Source organism: Pteropus medius, unplaced genomic scaffold, assembly GCF_902729225.1.
Source record: "Pteropus medius unplaced genomic scaffold, Ma_sr-lr_union100, whole genome shotgun sequence".
Classification (NCBI taxonomy): Eukaryota; Metazoa; Chordata; class Mammalia; order Chiroptera; family Pteropodidae; genus Pteropus; species Pteropus medius.
Genome location: NW_024340849.1, coordinates 49820512 through 49837130, shown reverse-complemented (window position 1 = coordinate 49837130; position 16619 = coordinate 49820512). Strand labels below are relative to the sequence as shown.

At 37.0% G+C, this 16619-nt stretch overlaps 1 protein-coding gene across 4 annotated transcripts in view; it reads left to right on the top strand.

Moving 5' to 3' along the window:
* Positions 1–16619, top strand: part of SPIRE1 (spire type actin nucleation factor 1) — a 195359-nt gene that overhangs the window by 169952 nt on the left and 8788 nt on the right. For 3 of the 4 annotated variants that reach the window (XR_005649344.1, XM_039846272.1, XM_039846293.1), the window contains 2 exons: positions 11957–12099; positions 14446–14619. Coding sequence is in view for 3 of the 4 variants with exons in the window: in XM_039846272.1 (XP_039702206.1) it covers positions 11957–12099; positions 14446–14619 (317 nt within the window). In the remaining variant the exon portion in view is untranslated. The remainder of the gene's footprint in view (positions 1–11956; positions 12100–14445; positions 14620–16619) is intronic. The other variant, XM_039846281.1, reaches the window with a different exon arrangement.

Sequence of the window (16619 nt, the reverse complement as noted above, 5' to 3'; positions counted from 1 at the left end):
ACGATTTAACAGGGGTCGCCAAGCCCCAGGCCATGGACCAGTACATGGAATCGGGCTGCACAGCAGGAGGTGAGCAAGGGAACAAAGCTTCATCTGTGTTAGCAGCCATTCACCAAATATAGCATCACTGCTTCAGTTCCACCTCAGATCCTTAAGCATTAGATTCTCATAGGAGCAGCAGTCCTTGGTGCCGAAAAGGTTGGGGACTGCTGATTTAAGAGACTAATACATTTAAAGAAAAAACAATGATTAGTGTAAAAGCTAGTATTACTATAACTTTGGTTTATAACTCCAAATCTTGTTTTCTACATAAATTGAGAGACTAATGCATTTTAAAAAATTATTTGTCTATGTTATGGGGCAGACAATTTATAAATATGTAATTTTGTGACAGTAACAACCAAAAATGATGATGTATAACAACAAAAAATAGAGCTGTATAGAGCAGAGATTTTGTGTTTTTGAAGTTAAACTGGTATAAATCCAAATTAGAATGTTATAACTTTAGGATGTTAAATACAATTTCCATGGTGACAACAAAGAAAATAGCTATAGAATATACACAAAAGGAAATGAGAAAAGAATTTAAACATTTCACTACAAATTCATCTAAACACAACAGAAGGCAGGAATGCAGGAAGTGAGGGACAAAAGGCTATAAGGCATATAGAAAACAAATAGCACAATGACTCATCAGTAATTACTAGAAATATAAATTGATTAAACCCTTTAATCAAAAGACAGAGATTATATAATGGATAAAACATATGATCCAACTATATGCTATCTACAAGAGCAGGGATTCAAAGACACAAACAGATTGAAAGTGAAAGGATAGAAAAAGATATTCCATGCAAATAGTAACCAAAAGAGAGCTGGAATGGCTACACTAAAATCAGACAAAACAGACTTTAAACCAAAAGAGGTTATAAAAGACAAAGAACATTGTATATTAATAAAAGATTCGATACAGCAAAATATAATTTACACACCTACTGATAAACCATCAAAATATATGAAGCAAAAAATGACAGAATTGGAAGGAGAAATACACAGTTCTATAATAATGTTTGGAGACTTCAGTACCCCACTCAATAATGTATAGAACAACCAGACAGAAGATAAGAAAATAGAGGACTTAACACAATAAACCAACTAGACATAACAGACATTTACAGAACATTGTACCCAACAACAAAATACACATTCTTCTCAAGTGCACATGGAACATTTTCCAAGATAGATGGTATATCAGGCCACAAATTAAGTCTCTGTAAATTTTAAAAGACAGCATACAAGTATCTTCCACATGGATGGACCTAGAGGTTATCATGCTGACTGAAATAAGTCAGACAGAGAAAGGTAAATACCATATGATTTCACTTATATGTGGAATCTAAGGAACAAAAAGAACAAACTAATCAAAAACAGACTCACAAATATAGAGGATAATCTGGTGACAGCCAGAAGGGAGGGGGTTAGGGGGTGGGATAAAGGGGTGAAGGGTTAAAGAAGCACAAATTAGTAGTTGATAGATTGTCATGGAGATGTGGAGCATGGCATAGGGAATGCAGTTAGCATTAATGTAATGGCTAGGTGGAGAGCCAGAGGAGAGAAAGAGCAATTAGGGGGATTGTTTTATAAGCTATGTACTGTACTGTACATAGCTTTGTAGTGAGTACTGTATACTTGAAATTAATAATCTAACCAATGTACTGTATACTGGAAATTAATAATAAAATAATAAAATACTTAGGTTTAACCAAGGAAGCGAAAAACTTTTTTCATTAAAAACTATATAAAATTGCTGAAAGAAATTAAAGAAGACATAAATAAATGGAAATATATTTCATGTTCAGAGATTGGAAGTGTTAATATTGTTAAAATGTCAATACTACCCAAAGCAATCTTCAGATTCAGTGCAATCCCTATCAAAATGTCAATGACATTTTTTGCAGAAATAGAAAAAAAATCGTAAAATTCATATGGAATCTCAAGGGACTCCAAATAGCCAAAACAGTCTTGAAAAGGAAGAACAAAACCATAGAACTCACATTTCCTGATTTCAAGACTCACTACAAAGCTACATAATCAAAACAATGTGGTATTTGCATAAAGAGAGACATATAGACCAATGGGATGAAATAGAGAGCCCAGAATAAACCCTCACATATATGATCAAGTGATTGACAAGTGTGCAAACATCATTAAATAGGGGAAGGACAATCTTTTCAAGAATGGGTTGGCGTGGCTCCATAGTTTAGTGGTTAGCACGTCTGCTTTACATGCAGAAGGTCCTTGGTTCACGCCCCACGTGGAGCCATGGACCATACCCCAGGTGCAACAGGCCCCCCAAGTGCGCGAGTGTGTGAGAGGATATACCCCGCCTTCAGAGATCCGGTTCTTAAGGGGAAATGGCAACATCCATAGGTCAGGGGTGGAAGTGCGGGGGAAAGGAATTAAAGGGGGAAAAAAAAAAAAAGAAAGGGCACTGGGAAAACTAGATATCTACATGCAATAGAATGAAGTTAGACCCTGACCTAATACCATATACAAAAATTAACTCAAAATAGATCAAGGACCTAAATGTAAGACCTAAAATAATAAAACTTTCAGAAGAAAACATAGGACAAAAGCCTTAGGACAATGGATTTGGCAGTGATTTCTTGGATATGACATCAAAGGTACAAACACAAAAGAAAAAATAGACAAATGGAATTCATGAAATTAAAACTTTTATGCAACAAAAGACACTATCAACAGAGTAAATAGGCAACCTGCAGAATGGGAAAAAATATTTGCAAATCATATATCTGATAAGGGATTAATCTCCAGACTATATAGAGAACTCCTAAAACTTAACAATAAAAAAACAACTCAATTCAGAAATGGGCAAAAACTCAGACAGTTCTCCAAAAATGTACAAATGGTGAACAAACACATGAAAAGATTCTCAATATCACTAATTATTAGAGAAATACAAATAAAAGCTACAATGAGATATTACCTCAACCCATTAGAATGGCTACTGTATGTTAAAAAAAAACAAGTGTTGGCAAAAATGTGGGAAGGTTGTAACTCTAGCACACTGTTGGTGGGAATATAAAATGGTACACGTGCCATAGAAAACAGTATGGTGATTCTTCAAAAATGTAAAAATAGGATCCTCTTGGAAGATGGTGGATTAGGTAAAAGCAGGGTTCGCCTCCTCCCAGGTCCGCATTGAAATTACAACCAAATGATAAAATAATCGTCTCGGAGAATCCTGAAGTCCAGCTGATGGTAACACCTACATCTGATAATAGAAAGAAGGAGCCACATCGAAGCCAGTGGGAAGGCAAAGTCTCAAATCAGGCTGGACCCATACCCGCGGGTGGTGGAGGATCACCAGAAGGGAAAGCAAGGCTGCAAGGGCTCCACTGAAGGAGAGGAGGGGTCTTTGCCTCATTTGGAGGCTCCCCATCCCAGGATCCTAGCCCAAGGAAGAGCAGATTCCAATAGCTGTAAAAACTAGAGGGGATTCCGGCCATCTGGTGAGACAGAAGGAGACTGAAACCCTAGATGCCCCTTTGAAGGACCCATACACAGGCTCTCTCACCTGTGGACACCCACCCAGGACACTGGTGGTGGGTCAGAGGCTCATGCAAGATTCATACTAAGAAAGTCTGCATTTCCTGGCTCCAGAACAAGGGCTGGAAGGGCAGGCACCATTGTGCCTTAGTCTGGCCCCATTTCAGGCAATCTACAGACCATGCCTGCTTGGCTATGCAGACCCCTCCCACAGAGCCATTAGGAAGCTCTGGCCTGAAGAAGTCAGCCAGTCCAACCCAACCTGCAGATTTCTCAGAGCTTTTGTTGCTGGATGGCTGCCACGCCCCGCACCAATTCAGGGCCAAGCATTCACAACTGTAAGCTCGCATTTCCTAGATAGTTTCAGGCAGATCACTGCTGCCAACATGAACTTGGGTGGATCTTGGGGATCTGTGGGCCAGTCCCAGACAACAGCTGGTCTTGATGTGATCGGGGACTTCTGCAGGAACAATGGTTACCGAAGTTGCAGCAAGTTACAGCAAGACGAGTATGTATTGATCTGACTGCCATTGTCTCCCTGAGACCTCACCCCACCCTACCCACAAATTGCCCCAGGTGGCCCATTGACAGTGAACCTTCACTGCCCTGCCCCGCACCGCCCCACACACACACCTTATCTCCCATTCCACACAGGCAACAAACTTTGGCCAGCACAGGGTCCTCACTGCACAGAAATCAGTTGCAGACAGACCCCTGCTGCCTGCAAAAGTTGCAGTATTGCATCTGGGGAGCACAGGGGTCTGTGGGACCACCACAGACAGCAGCTGGTCTCACTGTGATCTGTGACTACTGCAGGAATGTACAGACACAGAAATTGTAGAAAACTGAGGCTATTGGCCTGACCGCCCTTGACTCTCTGAATTCCTGCCCCATCCAATACATAAAGTGCCCGCTGCACATTGATAGACAGCTGCCCCTGCCCTGGGGTGGCGCATTTAGGCTCGAGGTGCACAGCAACTGACCTTGCTATGATTGGAAACTTGTACAGGGAGCCACAGAGACAGTGCTGGCATGTAAACTGGCATTGCAGTAGCAGGGGAAATTTACTAAATAGACCCAAGAGATTCCCGGGGTCCCTGCACCACCCAACACAGATATCACCCAGAGGCTCTTCCAATTTTAGAGACTAAGAGCAACTGATAGGCAGTGTCAGACCTGGAGGAGCACTGGGCTCTCTGCTAAACTGCCCTAGGTCAGAGACAGGATAACTGGACCGCTGCCTATAGCATTGTCTCTTTCACTTACCAGGCAACAGCATAGGCAACAGCCATCTGTGAATCTCTTTGTAGTTCCCACCAGGTAGCCCTGAGCAATCAAAAGCAGCGGCTGACCTTGGCCTACTGGGGAGTCCCTCACAAGGGACCACAAAACCAACTCAACCGGAGGCTGGCACCAGCCCACAACAGAGCAACTCCTGACTAGCCCCATAAGCAGTATGCACAAAGGGTGGTTGCAACAAGTACACAAGCCTGCTAGAGCAAATCTCACTCAGTAGGGTCAACCCTGACACAGCAGCTCTTACCCTGTGGGCGCAGCCAACTTCCACAATTAGCCTGAGCGTTAATCCTATCCACTGATGTACTAACAACAAGGCTTGGCGACAACAGAAGATCATACACAACCCACACAAAGATCATGACCAGAGCCCCCAGGACAGGAAATCAAGGAGAGTGTGCCACTGGGCCACACAAGACGCCTTCCACATTAGGCCATCTAGCCAAGGCTGAGAGATGAAACAAATATTCCTGACAGGTAGAAATGAACACAGGGAGGCTAATAAATTAAGAAAACAGAAACATGCTGTAAATGAAACAACAGGAGAAAACTCCAGAAAATAAGCTAAATGAAATGGAGACAAGCAACCTACCAGAGATAGAGTTCAAAATAATGGTTATAAGGGTGCTCAGTGAACTTAGGGGAAGAATGGATGAGCACAATGAGAACCTCGACAGAGAGATAATAAGCATAAAAAAAGGACATAGAAACTATTAAAAAGAACCAGACAAAGATGAAGAATACAATAACTGAAATGAAGAATACACTAGAAGAATTTAACAGTAGATTGGACAAAGCAGAAGATCAAATCAGCAAACTGGAAAACAAGGTAGAATACAACAAAAAGAAAAAAAAAATTTTAAATGAGGATAGTTTAAGAGACCTCTGGGACAACATGAAGTGTAACATATCCTCATCATAGGAGTACCCAAAGGAGAAGAGAGAAAGCAAAGAATTGAGAATTTATTTGAAGAAATAATGACAGAAAATTTCCCTAACCTGGCAAAGGAATTAGATATATAAGATCAAGAAACACAGAGTCCCAAACAAGAAAAATTCAAACAGACCCACACCAAGACGCATCATAATTAAAATGCCAAAGGTCAAAGACAAAGAATCTTAAAAGCAGCAAGAGAAAGTCAACTTAATTACTTATAACGGTACTCCCATAAGAACATCTGCTGATTTTTCAATAAAAATTTTGCAGTTCAGAAGGGACTGGCAAGAAATTTTCAAAGTTATGAAAAACAAGACTCTACAACCACAAATACTCTATCCAGCAAGACTTTTGATTAAAATGGAAGGTGAGATAAAGAGCTTCCTAGTCAGGGAAAAGCTTAAGGAATTCATCACAATAAGCCAGTATTACAAGAAATGTTAAAGGGTCTTCTGTAAAAAGAGAAGGGATAAAAAGAAAATAGAAATAACAATTACAAATAATTAAATAGCAGTAACTATGTATCTATCAGTAATCACTTTAAAAGTAAATAGATTAAATGTTTTAATCAAAAGACATAGGGTAGCCAAATGGATAAGAAAACAAGCCCCATGCACATGCTGTCTACAAGAGACCCACTTCAGATCAAATGACACAGTCTGAAAGTAAAGAGATGGAAAAAGGTATTTCACGGAAATGGAAATTTTTTAAAAAGCTAGGGTAGCAATACTTATATCAGATAAAATAGACTTTAAAACAAAGGCTATAATAAGAGACAAAGAAGGGCATTACGTAGTGATAAAGGGATCAATAAATCAAGAGGACATAAACCTAGTAAACATATACACACCCAATATAGGAGCAGTTACATACATAAAACAATTATTGACTGACACAAAAGAAGAGATCAACAGTAATATACTCATAGTAGGAGACTTTTACAGCCCATTGACACCAATGGACAGATCTTTCAGACAAAGAATCAACCAGGAAACAAGAGGCCTAAAAGACACACTAGACCAGATGGATTTAATAGATATTTCCAGAGCATTTTACCCCAAAGCAGCAAAATATACATTCTTCTCAAATGTACATGGAACATTTTCCAAGATAGACCACATGTTAGGACACAAAACAAGTCTCAATAAATTTAAGAAGATTGAAATCATATCAACCATCTTCTACGATCACAATGGTATGAAACTAGAAAACACACTAACACATGGAGGCTAAATAACATGCTATAAACAGTGAATGGGTTATCAATGAGATCAAGAAAGAAATCAGAAGATACTTAGAGACAAATGAAAATGAAAACACAATGACTCAAAACCTATGGGACACAGCAAAAGCAGTCTTCATAGCAATACAGGCCTACCTCGAGAAACTCATAGCAATACAGGCCTACCTCAAGAAACAAGAAAAAGCTCAAAGAAACAATCTGACCTTACACTTAAAAGAACTAGATAAAGAAGAGAAAAAAAGCCCAAAGTGAACAGAAGGAAGGAAATAATAAAGATCAGAGCGTAAATAAATGAAATAGAGTCTAGAAAAACAATACAAAAGATTAATGAAACCAAGAGCAGGTTCTTTGAAAGAATAAACAAAATTGACAGACCCTTAACCAGACTCGTCAAAGAAAAAAGAGAGAGGACTCAAATAAATAAAATCAGAAATGAAAGGGAAGTTACAACTGACTCCACAGAAATACAAAGGATCATAAGAAAATATTATGAGCAATTATATGCCAACAAATTGGACAATCTGGAAGAAATGGACACATTCCTAGAAACATACAATCTCCCAAGACTGAGTCAAGAAGAAACAGAATATCTGAACTGACCAATTACCACCAAAATAGAATAAGTAATCAAAACCTCCCAAAAAACAAAAGTCCTAGACCAGATGGCTTCATAGGTGAATTTTACCAAACATTCAAAGAAGAATTAACACCTATTCTTCTCAAACTATTCCAAAGACTTCAAGAAGACAGAAGGCTCCCTAACTTCTTTTATGGGGCCACTATTACTTTGATTCCAAAATCAGGTACATTACAAAATAGAAAACTATAGGCCAATATTTCTTATGAACATTGATGCAAAAATACTCGACAAAATATTAGCAAACCAAATTCAGCAATACATTAAAAATATCATACACCATAATCAAGTTGGATTTATTCCTGGGGTACAAGGTTGGTATGATATCCGCAAATCAATTAATGTGATACACCACATTAACAAATGGAAGGATAAAAACCATGTGATCATGTCAGTAGATGCAGAAAAAGTGTTTGACAAAATCCAGCATCATTTATGATAAAAACTCTCAGCAAAGTGGGAATGGAGGGAACATACCTCAAAGTAATAAAAGCCATGTATGACAAACATACAGCTAACATCATACTCAATGGGGAAAGGCTAAAAGCATTTTCCTGAAGATCAGGAAGAAAACAAGATTCCCACTGTCACCACTCCTCTTCAACATTATATTGGAAGTCTTAGCCACAGCAATAAGACAAGAAAGAGAAATAAAAGGCATCCAAATTGGAAAGGAAGAAATAAAACTCTTGTTATTTGCCAATGACATGATACTATATAGAGAGAATCCTAAAGATTCCACCAAAAAATTGTTAGAACTGATTAATGAATTCTATAAAGTAGCAGGTTACAAAATAAATATTCATAAGTCAGTGACATTTTTATATACCAATGATAAACTTTCAGAAGGAGAAATTAAGAAAATGATCCCATTTACGATTGCATTGAAAACAATAAAATACCTGGAGATCAAATTAACCAAGGAGGTAAAAGACCTGTTCTCAGAAAATTATAAGTCATTGAAAAAAGAAATTGAAGAAGATACAAATAAATAGAAGCATATACCGTGCTCATTGGTAGGAAGAATCAATATCATTAAAATGGCCATACTACCCAAAGCAATCTAGAGATTCATTGCAGTTCCTATCAAAATACCAACGGCATTTTTCAGAGAGCTAGAACAAATAATCTAAAATTTATGTGGAACCATAAAAGACCCCGAGTAGTCATGGCAATCTTGAGAAAGAAGAACAAAGTTGGAGGTATCACACTATCTGATATCAAACTATACTGCAAGCCTACAGTAATCAAAACAGCATGGTACTGGCATAAAGACAGATAAATTGATCAATAGAACAGAATAGAGAGCCCAGAAATGAATCCACGCCTATATGCTCGCTTAATATATGATAAAGAAGATAAGAATATAAAAAGAGATAAAGACAGTCTTCAATAAATGGTGTTGAGAAAATTGGACAGATATATGCAAAAAAAGAGAAACTGGACCACCTTCTTACATTGTATACAAGAATAGACTCAAAATGGATTAGACTTTAAGACCTGAAACCATAAAACTTCTAGAATAAAACATAGACAGTAAACTCTATGTAATTTCTTTTCAAATATATCTTCCAGGGCAAGGAAAACAAAAGAAAAAATAAACAAATGGGACTACATCAAACTAAAAAGTTTTTATACAGCAAAGGAAACCATCAACAAAACAAAAAAACAACCGACTGATTGAAGATGATATTTGCTAATGATACATCTGATAAGAGGTTAATATCCAAAATATATAAAGAACTCACACAACAAAAAAACAAACAATCCAATTAAAAGATGGGCAGAAGACCTGAACAGATACTTCTCCAAAAAGGAAATACAGATGGCCAATAGACGTATGAAAAGATGCTCAAGGTCACTAACCGTCAGAGAAATGCAAATTAAAACCACAATGAGATGTCACCTGACACCTGTCAGAATGGCTATCATCAATAAATCAAAGAACAAGTGTTGGCAAGGGTGCGGAGAAAAGGGAACCCTCATACATTGTTGGTGGGATTGCAAATTGGTACAACAACTATGGAAAACAGTATGAAGGTTTCTCAAAAAATTAAAAATGGACCTACGTTTTGACCCAGCAATTGCACTTCTGGATATTTATCCAGAGAAAACCAAAACAGTAATTCATAAACCTCTATGCACCCCAATATTCATGGCAGCACAATTTATAATAGCCAAGATATGGATGCAACGTAAATGCCTATCAACAGACAATTGGATAAAGAAGTTATAGTTCATGTATACAATGGAATATTACTCAGCCATTAAAAAAAAAATGAAATCCTACCATTTGCAAATCCTACCAATGACATGGATGGACCTAGAGGTTTTTATGCTGAGTGAAATAAGTCAGACAAAGATAAATGCCATATGATTTCACTTATATATGGAATCTAAGGAATGAAAGGAATAAACTAATCAAAAATAGACTCACAAATATAGAGGACTATTTGGTGATGGACCTGAGGGAGGGAGATTGGAGGGCTGGGATAATGGGGTGAAGGGTTAAAGAAGTACAAATTGATAGTTGATAGATGGTCACGGGGATGGGGAGCACGGCATAGGGAATGCAGTTAGCATTAATATCTTGGCTAGGTGGGAAACCAGAGGAGAGAAGGAGCAGTTAGGGGGATCTTTTTATAAACTATAAATATCTAACCAATATACTGTATACTTGAAACTAATAAAAAATAAATAAAAGGTAATGAGTTTCCAATTTTAAAAAAGAATGTAAAAATAGAATTACCATATGATCCAGCAGTTTCACTTCTGGGCATATACCCAAAAGAATTGAAAGCAGGATCTCTAGGAGGTATTTGTATGTCCATATTCATAGCAACATTATTTACAAAAACTAAAGCATGGAAGCAAAAAGTGTCCATCAGTGGAAGAATGGATCAACAAAATGTGGTATATCCATACAATGGAATATTATTCAGCCTTAAAAAGGAAATTCTGCAGTAGTTTGCAACAGATAAACCTTGAGGACATTATGCTAAGTGAACCAATGCAATTCCAAAAAAGCAAATATCGTATGAGTCCACTTACATGAGGTTCTTAGCATAGTCAAAATCATAGAGACAGAGGGTAGAATGGTAGTTGCCACAGGCTAGGTGAGGAGAGAATGGAAAGTTATTGCTTAATGGGTATAGAGTTTCAATTTTACAGATGAAAAAAGTGATGGGGGTGGATTGGTAATGATTGCATAGCAATGCAAATGTATTCAGTACCACTGAACTATATGGTTAAAAATGGTTAAGATGATAAATATTGTGTATTGTTCTGCCATAAAAGAACTTACTGAGAGAAAAAAAAAACTTGTTTATTAAGATATTCTTAGAGCATTAACTTGGTTTTCTATATATGTGAAGGTTTATATGGTTAAAATTCTTTAAACAGCATTGTTTAAACAGATTATATCAAAACAATAGGAGCTGACCTTGGTTATTATCTGTAATTGGTATTTGGCCAGGCCCATCAACTATGGTGGAGACCCAATTAAATCTGTATCTTTTCTTGATTATGGAAATTTTGTTGTTTTCCTTTAGTGATTTCTCTTGATTGAACAGTCAAAATAGATGGATCGTATTTAACTTTGTGTTGTCTTTCAGTTTCCTCACCCACTGCATTGAAACAGCATTACTGTTTGCAGAGAGAGTAGGAAGAAGTACTAAATAAAACTCTGGCAGCATAATTTATTTCTAATGATCTTTTTTATGTTTTCAAAATGTGATTCCAGAACCATTCAGACCCTGAAACATTCTCCTGTTAAATCCTGTCCCAAAATATTTTAGGCAGAGGAGAGCAGTGGTATAATATTAACACCAAAGCTGGAATTTATTTTTTGAAATTTAAATGGAGCTTGATTTAAACCTAAGGATAGAATGTCTTGATAAACATCAAGAAGGAAGAGGTTTCATATTTTATATTTAAAAAGGAGAATGTAAAAGAGAACACCTAAGAATTTTGGTATGATTTAGGAGTCTTTAGGTACACGGAATGCATATTTTTGCATGTTTTTTAAAATAATGCCTAAGACTCTTTAATTGCAAAATTCTGTGGAAAAATAGCATGAGGGCATTTGTATGTACAAATCTGAGATTATGCTTACATTGTGTTTTACATATGAATTTGAATAAATATTAAAAATACAAAGCAGTTTTTACTTTTTCCTTGCAATTTCTGTAGCAAGTTTTATCTTACAAAGACACTTCTATAACAGTCCTCGCAGTAAGAAAGTTCATTTTAATTTGGTTAATTCATTTTTTAGCACCTCCAAAATTCTTGCCTATATCATCAACACCCCAGCCAGAGAGACGGCAGCCACCCCAAAGACGACATTCCATTGAAAAGGAAACACCTACTAATGTGAGACAGTTTCTGCCACCATCCAAGCAGAGTTCCCGATCTCTTGTAAGTAACTAAAAGACTGCATAGTAAGTTAAGGATCAGTTAGAGGACCTAGAATCATTAGCTTTCTTCAGACGATGATTAGGAGAAAAAAATTCTAAAGGTTAGAATGAACTTTAAATAACTTTAGTATTTCTTAATAGCTAAAGAAAAACAACCCTAATAGCAACCTAAATGAAATTTGACTATTCTTTGTTCATTTAAAGTACCTTTTTTTTTTCCAGAAAATTTATCAGTGGTTGCAAGTATGAATTCTTTAAAGAAATGCCTCCTTTCTTTCAAAGGGTAATAATCCACTTAAAAATTGTTAAAACTAATTTTAAAAAAGCTTAGCAAAGCCTTGCTATAGTAGGCTATTTTATTAAGGCAGAAGTACCAGGAGAGAATTTTGATCCATTAAAAACTATTATTCATTGTTTCAAAGTATGTTTTGTGATATTAGAGCCAAAGCTGCTGTTTGGACTGGTTGATAGTTTTTGCTGTTTTCCAGAGACTTTCAGATTCATGTTGTTGCTATTCATTTCTCAGGAAAGTGGGACATAGGACACAAGGCTCTGCCTGGAAAAATAGATCCACCAGCCAAATGAGGTCTGCAAAGATTCTTTTGTAGCACCACTTGACTTTAGAAATATTTGCAGGAAGATGCAAGGCTTCAATCAATAATTCTACTGGCATTCTCACATCTAATATTTTTTCAGATACACAAGAATAAAAATCACTAGAATATGCTTATTCATATTTTTAGGCATATCGTGATGAAGCATCATGGCTTCAAATGAAGCAATAACAGATGCCCCTCCTTCAAAGTAGAGGGAGGTAGGTAGTTATTGTGAAGATTCTAAGTTTGAATGGAGTTTACAGTATTGAGAGTTGATTAGTCATCACTGTTCTCAAACAATGCAGTTAAGGAATTAATGATTTTATGGCAATTCCTGACAGGATTCCTCTTAACCGTTAACTAATTGCCAAAACATTGATACGATATTTGATGAAATATCAGTGGTTTAGCAACAAAAAAACAGAACTCTAACCAGACAGGTTCAAACTTTAAAACCGGAAGACTTTTGTTAATGTGAATGAATAAATTATTGCTTTAGCAAAATGTATAGTTATTGTCACAACTTAAAAATATGTAAGACGGAGCTCCTTTGTGATTTTTTTCACAAGACCAATAATTAGGAGATTCTTCTCTTCACATGGCTTTTCCTAGAAGCCAGTTTATCATTTAGGTGCATACCTGGCTTTGTAATCATAGGACATCATTGTCGAAGTTAGACTTCAATTTTAAAATTATCAATCAATTATCAGATCAATTACAAAGGAGTTTCAGATAGTAATAGAAGTTTTGCCAAGAAAGACTATCGGTGCACATCAAGGGCCCATGAAGTATTTTTCCTAAGAAAGGATATAAATAGCGTGCGCTTCATCAGACTGTGAGTTGTTTTTTGGTGGAGAAGAGAGCAGAGTAAAACCAATCTATAATCACGGAGAAGGGTGTCAATGAAAGGCAGTGGGCAACACCTCTGGACAAGACTGGATGGTTGATGTTCAGGTTCCACATAGAACTATGCTCCCTCCAAGTGCCTCTAGGTACCAGCTGAGACAAAATAACTTCCGGGGCAAATAAAGACTTTTCTTGCTAGCAGTTTATCTTGAGAAATCCATAAAATCACACATCTCTGTGATAGTACCCTCTAGCTTGGTAAGTATTGTTTTTAAAAGTATGATTTTTTAAAAGTATGATTTAAATTTAAAATTTTAGCTATATGTTAGAAATAAGGAATCATTTTGTGATCCCTCAACTGAAAATGGCGGAAATGTCTTCATTGTTAATCACGTATTTCTCTTGTATCTTCCTCCCTTTTCTTAGGATGTTTAAAAATGTATTTTTTTCCCATCATTTGTCAAATGAGAGTGATTGCCCACCTCAATGAAAGGCTACTCGTCATTAAGTACCTTCCACAGAGGAAGCATTTGCCTGCTTGGTGTACATTCCCATGCTCTTTCAGGCACAGCAGGCAGTTGCCTGTATCCTGCATCCGAGCAAGCCCGATTTAGGAGTCTCAGTGTTCACTGGACAACCAAGTTAGAAAATTTTAAGTTCAAGTCTTTGCTGTGTGAACTCTAAGATTCTCTAGAGTTCATGGGTTGATTACCGCTTTATACATATGGATGCAGATGTTGCCGTGAACACACATATGGAATCTACCGTTAACATCCTTTGTGGTGTTTTTTGTTTTGTTTTTCTTTCATACTTTGTAATCACTATTTGTAGGTCACTCGTGTTCAGCATTTTTTCTCCTTTTTTCTTCCCCCTGCCATTTTCTTTTTCCCTTATCTATTGTTCAGGTTCCTAGGATAACCAGTGTATGGCCAAGGACGCCTTTCCGACCACTTTTTTCTACCATACAAACAGCTTCTCTGCTCAGCTCTCATCCTTTTGAAGCAGCCATGTTTGGGGTAGCAGGGGCTATGTATTATCTATGTGAGAGAGCTTTTACCAGCAGGTGGAAATCCTCAAAGGTTGGCCTCTTTCTGCTGGTTGTGGGAATTATTTCACTTTCTCTGTCTCTTTGACAGTGATACCTCAACTCGTGCACTCTGCAAGAATTAACAGCTTAGATGGACACTTTGCTTCTGATCGTTGATTCCAATCTTTTGTAGGATGTATAGATCACACTTTGATCTCAGTTGAGAGGAAAATAACTTTGAAAGGACAACAAACTCAAAATGCAGCATTAGATTATAGGAACCTGTGAGTGTGTGTCTCTTTAAGTGACCTAATTTTATAGGAGAAACACTGCTTCCTTTTCCACATGCAGGGGTACTCTGAGAGCCCACGGGGTGCTTTTTTCCCAGAGCCTTGCTGCTGTCAGAGCAGTGTTTGCTACCTCTCAGGCTAGGTTGCCAAAGGGGACTCCACCTCCCATAGAGCTGTGTGGTTGCCTGTGTCTCACACACCCTTCTGGGAGCTTCAAGGGGCTGTGTACCCATAGCATATGTCTCCCCTGGGCTCAGAGAGTCTTTCTCTTCCCCAGCACCTTCCATAAAGCTGCAGTTATGATGATCAAGGTGTTATGTGGTTTTTATGACAGCCTGTTTCTCTGTAGAAAGAGATTTTAAGGTTCTTTTTATTGATGAGGTTATTTTAAATGATTCTGCATTTTATTATTGTTTTTAAAGTTTACATACAGAATATGTTTTTTAAAGAAAGTATAATAATTTCCAAACCCAGTGAAATAAAAAGCCCTGGGAACATAGTGAAGCTCCCCCGCCCCCGGCGTACCGCATACTGCTGACCAGTGTTGGCAGCAGCCTTGCCTCTTCCACCTCATACATGGTCCTGGCTCTCTGCAGTCCCTTATTTATTAAACACATCCTTGACAAATGAATTGGCATCTAGCTTCTTTGTTATTCTTTATTGCCCATCTTGGTTTAGAAAAGAGATTCTGAATATAAATGAGAAAGAAATCCCTTTCTCTGTTTATTTGTCATGAATTATAGGATAAATCTCTGTTCTTTTTCCCATATTTAGATCAGGCCATTTTGTTTAGTACAGGTCAGGTGCAGGGATGAAATTTTAACTCCTGTCACTCCTACTGCTTTACTGAAGATCTGTCAACACTTTTATTATCAATCCTCCCCAAACAGAAATATCTGTATAATAAATCCACATATTACTTTAGGCAAAGAATTCACTTTGAGTTTTAAAGTTGAACTTGGAAAAAGAAAAGTAATTAAACTTAATAGTTGCTATTTTTATTTAAATCTGACTTTAGTTTAAAAACTCAAAAAACAATGGTTGTATAATATAATATTCAAATAAATATCTGCTACTTATTTACAAAGTTTTTGCTAATCAAGAACTCTACATAAAATATGACTATTCCCACTTCTCTGTGGCTCAGTAACCGGATTATATTATACTTTCTAATTTCTTTGCTGCCTGACTGTGACCCCTTTTGAATGGTAAATATAACCAGAATTTTCAACAGAAACTTCACAATTTTAGTGACATACATAAAAGTAATTTCTAAAGGCACATCTGCTCTATAGCATAGTGTAATCATTATTAAAACACTTTAAGATTTAGCTTCCCTTTCCTGAATTTGAAAGTCACAGTGAAGCACAGAGAAGCAAGAGAATTAGAGTTGTATGGATCTAGACCTTATAGTCCGCATCTCTCCATGAAAATGACCTTAGTGCTTGCCGTAGGAGTGACTGAGCCCAGTGTCACCCTGGGGAAAGGGGCTTTTACTCACGGTTAAAACCCTGAGTGCTGTTTACATTTTGGAGCATTAGTATCTCAGCCTGTTAAGGTTTAATTTGGCTTTGGGGATGTTGACTCAATATTTTTTTTGTCGATTAAAAAAATGAAAACTATTTTAGTAACTTTATTATTTTCTTTCTTGTTGCATTAAAGTTTTGTTGTCCTTGGGAAAGCACCAGAATTAAAACATTAGCATTTGTCTTGTTGGAGATTATTTTACTAAAGGGTAATCTGCTTGAAATATTAAAACAGA